Raw genomic sequence first — 11,288 nt, 5'->3', positions numbered from 1 at the left:
ATATATATTGTAACTTGTCGTGTATTTCCCACTGTTTGACCCACAGGTGAGGAAGACTACCTGGACACTAACTTCGAGTGCGATAGTATGGAATGGCGGCTGACGCCAACACCCAGTGACGCAGAGATTGCAGAGAAAACCAAAGAGAGCGACAACAAGTCACGTGGCAGATTCTGTGCGCGCTGCAATACTCAGGTAGGAGTGTTGCGCTGTCTATGTAGGATTAGGTGTTACTATAGTCTTTACCCTCGGGAAGACTGCCTGTAAGAGGATGGATTCAGCAAGTGTAGGTAGATGTCGGGAGGTAGTCGCTAGAGTGGAGTGTATTATGTGGCGTGTACCACGATAACGTTCGGGGGAGTTTGCGAAGATCGGGGACTAAGATGGACTTACAATGGCCGTATATTATACATACGTATATGTGAATATATATATATATATATATATACGTATATACTTATATATATATATACATATGCATATATATATGTGTGTGTGTATATATTATGTATATATATATATATATAATATATATACGTATATATATATATAAATATATCTATATATATAATATGTGTGTGTGTGTGTATGTATGTATGTATTTATATGTATTTGTATATTTATATGTATATGTATATATACATGTATATGTGTATATGTGTATATGTATATGATCTGTATATACATATATATATATATATATGTGTGTGTGTGTGTATGTATATGTGTATATATATATGTATATGTATATGTATATGTATGTATATATATATATATATACGTGTATATATATATATGTTTCATAATCGTCTCATTGTCGTTGCCTAGTGTGAGCTTGCCCGCAAGTGTATCACTGTGTCTGTGTGACGCTCTATAGGTCTGATCGACCACTTCAATAGCGTTTCCTTCTGCCTGAACACTCACACAGAAAGGCCAACTGTCCAAATGTAGCAAGTGCAAGTTGGCGTGGTACTGCTCCCAGAGCTGCCAGAAAACGGACTGACTGGAAGGCGCACAAGAAGACCTGCATGACCCCAGAGGACCGTGAGGAGGCCATGCGGCGTGCACGCAAGTGCGTACAATGTCTCATGCAAACGTCCCGTGTTGTTTTATTTCATCACTTACAACCTGCTCTGCTGTGCATCTGCTAGGCACTGAGTGTCTGTCCGCCTACTGTCAGGTGGTCTACGCCTAGTGTGTAGATAACTGCTGTGCACGTTGTCAAGTGGAGAGGAGAGTGTACGGTGTGTGAGATTGTTTTGGTTGTCAAGTGGAGAGGAGAGTTTACTGTATAAAATTGTTTCAGTTGTTAAGTGAAGAAAAGAGTGTACCGTATACTGTTGTTTCAGTTGTTAAGTGGAGAGGAGAGTGTACTGTATACTATTGTTTCAGTTGTTAAGTGAAGAAAAGAGTGTACTGTATAATCTTGTTTCAGTTGTTAAGTGGATAGGAGAGTGTACTGTATAATATTGTTTCAGTTGTTAAGCGGATAGGAGAGTGTACTGTATAATATTGTTTCAGTTGTTTAACGGATAGGAGAGTGTACTGTATGAGATGGTTTTACGGTGGATACGTGCCTATCGAAGTGTTTCTTTTGTGTTGTTGCTCACATTGCTACTTGGGGTATTCTTTCTACGCTCATAAATACAAATCTGGGTACAATTCTTGTGTCAGGTTCTTACTACATCTACGGCCCGTAATTGTATAGTGACTGGTGCAAACCTATTTAACGCATGCCTGATAGTAGTTCGGTTTTTTTGTTTGGTTTAGCTAAGAACCCTTCAACCCCCTAAGAACCCTCAAACCCTCTCGTTTAAGCTGTTTATGGACAAATAGACTGCCTGCATTGGCTTATACATGCAATAAATCCGTTGTAGTGTAGAACAAAAGGGGCAACCGCACACTGCTCACCGAGTCTTGTCAGTCTGTTGTTATGTGGTCTCCCATGGATATGATGAGTGTATACCTGTCTCAAATAAGAACCATGTTACGTGATAAGAAGGCTTATCTCAGGGCGTGTGTGGGGTGGTCTAGGTGGAGTCACTGCGTCTGTCTGTGTGTGATTGTATGTTGTATAGGGCAGTCAACTATGTGGAAAGATAGCTGCCTGCACCACTCGCCGTAACTGCGATGCTAACCACCCAACCATGTTGTATACGAACCGTTGGCATGTCTGTGCTCTCCCATCAAGCTTTCACTCTCTGCACCCCCAGGCCCAATCCGAGGTATCCCTTACCAGCCGAACAGGTGAATCCGATATTAGCTCAGAGTCAGATTTGCCAACAGGAGGCGTATAGTGCGATGTTACAGGTAGGACCATATGCTCAACCCTAAAACCATATGCTCTACGGGTGGAGCACTCGAGTTTGGGTTGGTTGAGAGTCGGTTCAACAGTCACAGCTGTGTTGGAGATACGATTGCGGTTATGATCGCAGAGATAGTATTGTTTACCTGTGAAGATACTTGACAATATATATACATATACATTGCATATATATATATACACTGCATATATATATATATATACATATATATATATATATATATATATATATATATATATATATATATATATATATATATATATATATATATATATATATATATATATATATATATATATATATATATATATATATATATATATATATATATATATATATATATAATGTATATATATATTTATATATATTGTATATATATACATACAGTGTATATATATACATGCAGTGTATATATACATATATATATATAATTGTCGCAATGATACTTCAAATCGGGCATTGTGATGTGGTTTTATTATTTTTAACATACATACCATTTAATATAAGTACCACTTAACATACTTACCACTTACACGTGCCTGCTCTCTGCAGGCTGTACTGAAAGGCAACTTCTGCGTTGACGACGACAGGACGCGCTTCAGAAAAGCCACAGATTTCGACACCATGGACAGATACACGTGTATATTCAACAAGTCTACAGTGGCAAAACACGCACCGCACATGCCTCCTTCGGTGAGTTTATAATCCGTTGACTTGTGAGGTTGTCACATATCATACTATATTCTACTATATCATACTATTCAAATTATCGCATACTTTATTATACTATATTACCCTCTATCACACTATTTCATAATCTTCCATACTAAACCATACTAAACAATACTTGTCATACTATATCATACACTATATCATACTGTACCATACTATATCATACTATATCATACAAGCACGTGTCAGGTGATGTTTTAGGTTTTAACGCACAAGGTTGACTGTGAAACGATCTGAGTATTCATATGTCATGTACGTGTGCTTTGATGCGTGTGGTGAAAAGGCCCGAGTTTTTATATGTCATCTACATGTACTGTGCCACATGTTTATTTCAAGTGGAGAGGCTTGGAGAGTGAAACACACAGCACCACAGGACGCATCACCTGCTCACTCTACGAGTCGCTGTGCTACTATGTTGAGGAAGACAACTTTGTGGCGCAGGGGTTACACGGCATAGCTGCACAGGAGGATGGGCTGTTGTTTTGAGCTCGTGTGCATCTTCAAGGAGTTCGGTACCTGCTTGCCCTTCAATGGTGGCGGCTGTGTGTGCTACAGAGGTACGTGTTGTTTGTGTGGATGGTGTACTACAGAGATGTGTTGTTTGTGTTGTTAGTGTTGTTTTTGTGTGCTACAGAGGTACGTGTTGTGTATGTTCAGCATAGGTACGTGATGTTTGTGTGGTTGGTGTACTACAGAGATATGTGTTGTTTGTGTTGCTTGTGTTGTTTGTGTGCGCTACAGAGGTACGTGTTGTGTATGTTCAACATAGGTACGTGATGTTTGCGTGGTTGGTGTGCTACAGAGATTTGTGTTGTTTGTGTTGTGTGTGTGCTACAGAGGTACGTGTTGTTCCGGTGCACATAGATTCAGTTTTATCGCATACAAACAAAGTGAACTGTTGTTTGAGCTCCCAACGTATTCTGAGAGATGTTAACGCTTTCTTGTATGTAAAGGTACCAGCTGCACTTGCTACAGAGGTGCATGTTTATAGGGTTTAAACCCTACAACACATGTTCGTAGTGCTCATGTCAGTTGTGTGGTCTCCACCGTACGTGTGCGTAACTCGTGAATGTGAGTCGTACTCATCGTGCAGAGGTCATTAGTCAATTATACCCAAACCTGCACAAGCAGATGTAGGCTGTGGTGACTTTAGCAACTATATGCTCTCATGTCAACGCGTTTAACGTGTCCTGTATATAAGAACAGCATACGTACAAGCAATACATACGTACAAGCACATATGTGTCTCGACTTTCAGCGGAGCAACCCATCCCTTCACGCACCTATTCGTGCAAACATTGACATACAATCCCATGGACTCGCACGCGCAGAGCGGCCGCGCCCAGTGAAGTGGAAGGAACTGGAAACCAAATACAACACTGCTGTCACGCGCACAGGCCAACGAGACGGATGTGCAGTGCATGTACTCAGACACAGCCATGGGTTGCCTTGCAGTCGGAAGGGGCTGTCGGTTCAAGCACGAGCTGTTTGATTAGTTGGCTTGGCTCGGGTTTTGTTTGGGGTTGGCTTTGGTTTGGCTTTGGTTTGTCTTTGGTTTGGCCGTGATTTGCAGCACGCGGTCTCTGGTCTGTGGATATCTACCATTCGGTGGGCATGTCACTGCGATGATGGTGGCGTCGTCGCTGTAGTCTATGGACTGGTGCATACGGCTATTGTTATACTACGAAAGAAAGGACTTCTTGTGGAAGTGTTTTAGAGTTTTAGAGTTTAGGGTTTGACGTGGAGAGCTTCTCGGCGACCTTTGCTTTGGCAGAAAGAACATCCTTCGCTGGTGCGAAGACCATGCTATAGCGAACAACAGGCGTGATATTGCAGATACGAGATGATGTGACACTAGTTAAGAATATACCAGCCATATATCTCCACTTCTGCTACGCCTGCCGTAGACTTATCATTATATCCTTCTATTATTACCAAATAAGGTCGTCTAGGCTGATGGTCTGTGATGAAGATTGGCTCCGCTTGTGCACCCATTATGTGCGATCCTCGGCGTGTACAGTTCGGCTATGTTCATACTGGTGAGACGACGCTCAAATGGGAGCTGCAAATACCTACCTACCTACCTACCTAGCTCACTCCAGAGTTGTTCGGGACATGCAGATGAGTGCAGTGTCGGTCGTGTACCATGTGGAGGTACAGGCACCGCAGTGATAGGGGCATCACTGTGACACCGCAGTGATATGAGCTTCTGATAGATGAGACCACAATACAACCGCCGCATAGTCTGGGGCAATTGCTGCCTGTGTGTACGCACTGACATTTTGTGTATAAAAGCAATGAGCAGCTCATGATCCAATTAAGTCTTGAGTCTCGGATTCGTTTTCTTTTAGAGTTCCATTCGTCGCAGAGTTTTATCTCATCAAACGGTGAGATCGTCGAGTTCTTAATTAATGTTTATAATTAATAAGTTTTATTAATAAATTCTTAACTAGCAAGTTCTTGTTAAGTTTTCTTATTAATAAATTCTAATAAGTTCTTTATTAATAAGTTCTAATAAGTTCTTTATTTTATAAGTTCTACTAAGTTTTATATTACTAAGTTTTAATAAGTTCTTTATTTTAAATAAGTTCTGTCAAGTTCTAATGAGTTCTAATAAGTTCTTCATTGATAAATTCTAATGAGTTCTTTATTACCAAGTTCTAATAGGTTCTAATAAGTTCTTTATTAATAAGTTCTAATAAGTTCTTAAATTAGAAGTTCTAATAACTTCTTTATTAATAAGCTCTAATAAGTTCTTTACTAATAAGTTCTTTATTGATAAGTTCTAATAAGCTCTACGGAGTTCTTTATTAATAAGTTTTTTATTGATGAGTCCTAATAAGTTCTGTATTCATAAGTTCTATTAAGTGCTTTATTGATAAGTTTTTCTATTCATGAGTTCTAATAAGTTCTTTATTAATAAGTTCTAATAAGTCGATTAACATGTTATAGTAAGTTCTAATAAGTTCTTTATTAATAATTTCTTAAAAGTTCTTTATTTCTAATTTCTAATAATTTCTTAATTATTAATTTTAAATAAGTTCTTTATTTTATATAAAGTTCTAATAAGTATTGATAGGTTATTTATTAAGTTCTTAAATTATAAGTTCTAATAACTTCTTTATTTATAAGCTATAATAAGTTCTTACTATTAAGTTCTAATAAGTTCTTTATTGATAAGTTCTAATAAGCTCTAACGAGTTCTTTATTAACAAGTTCTAATAAGTTCTAGCAAGTTCTTTGTTAATAAGTTATAAGTTTTTCATCAACAAGTTCTAATACGTTCTAATAAGTTCTATATTATTAAGTTCTTACAAGTTCCGTTTTAATACGTTCTAAAAAGTTATAATAAGTTGTATGTTCATTTGTTCTAATAAGTTCTAATAAGTTCTTCTTAATAAGTTCTAATAAGTTGTATTAATTTCTTTATTATTAAGTCCTAATAAGTTATATATTAATAAGTTCTAATAAGTTCTTAATTGATACGTTCTGAAAAATTCTTTATTAATAAGTTCTCATTCAATATGTTGTTAATATGTTTTTGAATAATCAGTTCTTTTATAATAATTTCTTATTTTAAAATAAGTTCTTAATTAATCAGTTATTTATCAATAAATTCTTAATAAATAAGTTTATCATTAACAAGTTCTTAAAATAGAATCTTTATTAAATAAGTTCTCAATTATGTGTTCTTAATTGATATGTTATTAATTAATACTTAATTAACAAGTTCTCAATTAATAAGTTTTTTATTGATATGTTTTTCATCGATGGTTCTTGATTAATAGGTTCTCGAGTGATACATTGCTGATTTATAAGATATTAATTAATAAGTTTCTAATTGATAAGTTCCAAATTAATAATTCTCAATTAAAGTAGGTTCTTAATTAATAACACTGCAATACATCCCATTCCATCCCCCATTCCCATCTCCCAGCCCATACCCAATCTACTCAGCCCCTTCCCTCTAAACCACCCCCACCCTCCCGCTTCCATTGCAATTTTATATCCCTCCTGCTCCTGTCAACTCCCATTCCTATCCCTCCGCAGCCGTCCACGATCTATCATGGCATACATTCCCCACCCACAACACCACCCCCTCTCACTCCCAATATATCCGTCCTCCCCCAGCCCTGATACCCCTTCCCGATCCCTTGCCAGAGCCCACCCACAATGCTGCCAACGACTTTGGATTCGAACCCAATTTTGCTGCATTCTACACGCCGCCGTCCCCTCACACAACGTCCCCGGGCCGGCCGCCGATTTCTCCGACTCTGAGCCATCCACTCTCTGTGTTCAAATTGCTCTCCTTCACGAAGATCGCTCCCAGTACACTACGGCCGGCACCTTCTCAACCGTATGATCGCATTGCATCGCCACCGTTTGGCATACCGTAGTCTTCAGTTGGCCCATCGCGTCTGATGCCGTAATCATCAAACCCCACTATCTGTCCCGAATTTTTCCTCACGGACGGGCGCAGTTGCGCTCTTGAACGACACCGTCTCTATGAGCATCTCCAAAGCTCAATCGTCACCTGAATGACCACAGTGGTCCCAGGCTATCGATCGCGAACGTGCGGCGCATGCGCGCAACAAACCGGCAGACGTTATTCCCATCATCGATGTCCCGTCCACGGCTAAGATTATACGCCCCAGGTATGTATATTGAGGGGGAATGGTGAGCTCGCTACCCATAAGGCGCACATGGTAGCACGTGGTGATGAACAGCACAATGGGGACTCCTTCTGTAACACTTACGCCGCAACAGCATCTTTCACCACACGCCGCACCTTTTTAGCAGAACCAGACCGTCCACCACTTTTTGTGTTAATACGGCATGGCATACCTCTATTTGAAGCTCGATACCCCTGTTTACATATTTCCTCCGAAGGGTAGTGTCGAGCTCGGACACTACTTCCTCCCCAGTACAGTGCTGAAACGTCTCCGGGGCCTCGAGCAATCCGGCCGTCTTTAAAACCAAGGCATCGGTCGTACTCTCCGACGCCTGGGTTTCATATAGAGTCAGCTAAGACGAAGACATGTGGCTCCACTCCGTTCGCGATATCATCCTCGTCATTTATGTAAACGATATTGTCTGTACCGTTGTACGTGACTCGGATCACGAAAAATGGCTCTATGATCACAAATCCTTCACTTATAGCATACAGGACCTGAGTCTTGTTACGTCATCGCCTTCGTATAGTTCACAGTACCCATCATGGCACTATAGCCATTATGCAGGACCCTTATATCGAGTGTATGGGCAGCCGTTCAGTGTTACACCACTTAATTCCCACTACGTGGCCCTCACCCAAATCATCTACTACTTCTTACCGCCAAGACCTTAGCCCTTCACCATCTGACACCCGCAACATCAGCCACTACATACTGCCTACACGGACTCGGACTGGGGATCCTGTCCCCTCACGCGTAACTCACATACTGGTACTATCGTTTCTATCAGCAACACGCCGGTTCACTGGCGAAGTCATACGTAAAAACTGGTTGATATCAGCTTGACCGAAGCGGATTGCAGCACAGTGTCCGATACTATACGAGATATCGTATGGATCACAAATCTACCATAGTTTATTCTAGTACAAATATTCCATAATATTTAACAATAAACTTTAACCAATTCTGTTCAGAAGTTTGTGCGTTCCGATAGGTTATGGGCGACGATATCCCGGACAACGACTCTATCCTGCAGATTGAGGCAGAAGCCCAACTCCCTCCCACCTTCGACGACGGTTACCACTCCCACCCCCGGCTCAACACCACGAGGCGCCCTACCCACCGCTCCGAAGCCAACCCACTGACCCACACCCCTTGTCGCCACCAACCCTGCCAAGCCTACAATGCTTGCCGCTGATGATGATAAGCCATCGTCCAAATGGATCTTGACCTCTCTGGGACACATTACGACACCTGGAAGACCGACTTATTCCTTTCTGCCGCTACTGAATATACTGTCGATCTTCGTCCGCTATTCGACTACGACTCGCGCACTGCCACGGACATGGCGGCCGCCCAATTCGCTACCTCCCAGAAGGGCTAAGGACCGTAAATATATTACCCACGCCTATCTTCGCCGTTTCCGCCGCAAGGACGACGCAACGCACGGGAACTAGGTACAATATTTTTATCCGATTATATGCAAGATTTTAATTGTTTCCGGTCTTCCTGACTTATACCAGGAACAGACAAAAGGATATCTACTTGGTCGATCCACCACATCACGCCGGCAATATCACAATTCAGGACCTCTGTCTCTACGTCGAAGAATGGGAGACGATGAACAACATACGACCCCCTTGTATCAATAAGCTGACTCCTCCACCCACCAACCCATTGGATATTAAACTCAAGGCCCTGATCAAACGTTTAAATGCTATGACGACTACCTCCCAAACTCCTACCCCGCGACAATTTCAGTGCTATATCTGTTGGTCGACTCAACACCATTCTGGCCGTTGCCCCAAAGCATGTGGAAAGTGTGGCGACACACAACACACGGCTCGAGACTGCAAAACATCTCCACTTCTGTCTACCATCAATTGTAACCGTCAAAACTATCTAGCTATTGTAAGTAGCCAGCGAAGCAATAAAAGCAGTTTCTCCTATATTGCAACACCCTATCATACACCCGAGCCTTCTATTCGCCACATTACTCGTATCAATCCGCCGACCAGTAAATCTACAAACGACAAACTATTCATCGACGGCGGGGCTACCGGGAACTACTTCAATACCACAGCGCGTCATCGCCTCATGAAACTTGAGACTGGTATCTTCCCACTGCAACTAGCCGACGAGTCTACTACCACGATCACTGAGCGCGGTATACTACCTAACATTGGTATGACATATATTAGTCCCCCACTCATTCAACAATTAGTTTCACAAAATTTATTGCAAGACAACGGCTACACATTTGCATACCCTAGCAACCGCAAGATATGCAGAATATCCAAGGGAACCCACCATATGACTATTCCCCGAGAAAAGTGCTAGACAATAATAATACCTGAAGTAAGTGATTTATTTGACCCTCTGCTGAGGGTGTATATACGTGTGTTCAACCGCCCTACAATCCAGTGGCGGGAACATTTGTGCTCATCTTGTATGTGTCATATTTTGACACTCGACAGTTCATAGTACCGAACTACTTGATGAATACTGATTATTTTAAATGCCTAACAACTCCCCTGGAATCGGTATTTGGAAAGTATAAGAGAATACATTCGTACATTAATGCACCTTAATCTCCCTTGGATTGTTTCTCGGAATCGCGTAGGGGGACAGTTGTGAGCATTACTGAGGTGTGGCGAGAGTGCGTCGGTCGTGCCGTGTTTTTCGTCAGAATGTCCGCTTGACTATAATGGAACGTGACATATGTGGCGTTTATAATACCGGCTTCTTGGAGCTCCTTGATATGGAACCCTGATATCGATATGTTTGAGATGTTTGGTAGGGCCTATAGATGCGATGGCATGGATGGCCGATTTGTTGTCACAGTACAGGTTTGTAGGTTCGTGCTGGGGGAATCCATGTTCGCCGAGGATGTTGCGCAGCCATTGGATATCCTTCGATGCTTCCAATGCAGCTAAGTACTCAGATTCAGCGGTACTTGTACTCAATGTAGGCTGACGTTTAGATTTCCACAATACAGGTACACCGTTGATCCACAGCACGAAGCCTGTAGTGAATCGGCGGGTATCGGGGCAAGCGGCGTAGTCAGCATCGACAAGACCATCAGCGACGGGTGGACCCGGTTTGAAGCTGTAAGTAAGGCCAGGAATCGCCTTAAGGTATTTAAGGATGCGTAGGCCAGCGTGCCAGTGCTGTTTTGATGGATTATCCATATGTTGTGCCAGCGTGTTTAGTGCGTATGTGATGTCTACTCGTGTGAGTACTGGCGTATGTGATGTCCACTCGTGTGAGTACTGAGAGATATTGTAACGTACCAATGAGTTCGCGGTAGGCACACTTGAAACTCGGACCAGTGTTTTTGCTGACGGGATCCATCGTAGCTGGTGTCGGTGCTGGGTTGCAATCGGTCATGTCGAATGTTTCCAGGGCTTCTTTGATATAGTTATCTTGGATGAGACTAATTGAGTCTTGAGTTGTGAGAACACATACACCGAGAAACCATTGGGAGTCTCCCCTAAGTCCTTGCAGCTGAATTCTTGCTGCAACAGTGTTTTAAACTTGCTTACATCACCGGCTGTCT

General features: G+C 41.6%; 3 protein-coding genes across 3 annotated transcripts; 2 read left to right on the top strand and 1 right to left on the bottom strand.

Annotated features, from left to right (window-relative positions):
* Nucleotides 1–884: 884 nt before the first annotated feature.
* On the top strand, nt 885–4,410 carry SARC_08778 (hypothetical protein). The gene is made up of 5 exons (XM_014297236.1): nt 885–1,072; nt 2,214–2,310; nt 2,877–3,017; nt 3,393–3,613; nt 4,388–4,410. Exons 1-4 carry the CDS (start codon nt 1,029–1,031, stop codon nt 3,540–3,542), a joined length of 432 nt encoding a protein of 143 aa, XP_014152711.1. The 5' UTR covers nt 885–1,028; the 3' UTR covers nt 3,543–3,613; nt 4,388–4,410.
* A 4,289-nt stretch (nt 4,411–8,699) lies between these two features.
* On the bottom strand, nt 8,700–8,975 carry SARC_08777 (hypothetical protein; the record flags this gene model as incomplete). The annotated part of the gene is made up of 1 exon (XM_014297235.1): nt 8,700–8,975. The coding sequence occupies one exon, from the start codon at nt 8,973–8,975 to the stop codon at nt 8,700–8,702; it is 276 nt and encodes a 91-aa protein (XP_014152710.1).
* A 374-nt stretch (nt 8,976–9,349) lies between these two features.
* SARC_08776 (hypothetical protein) lies at nt 9,350–10,069 on the top strand (the record flags this gene model as incomplete). Its single annotated transcript, XM_014297234.1, has 1 exon — nt 9,350–10,069. The coding sequence occupies one exon, from the start codon at nt 9,350–9,352 to the stop codon at nt 10,067–10,069; it is 720 nt and encodes a 239-aa protein (XP_014152709.1).
* Between the last annotated feature and the right edge of the window lie 1,219 nt (nt 10,070–11,288).

The sequence above is a fragment of the Sphaeroforma arctica genome (genome assembly GCF_001186125.1).
Source record: "Sphaeroforma arctica JP610 unplaced genomic scaffold supercont1.825, whole genome shotgun sequence".
NCBI lineage: Eukaryota > Ichthyosporea > Ichthyophonida > Sphaeroforma > Sphaeroforma arctica.
The sequence above is the reverse complement of the archived record's forward strand: the minus strand, read 5'-3'. Positions and strand labels throughout refer to the sequence as shown.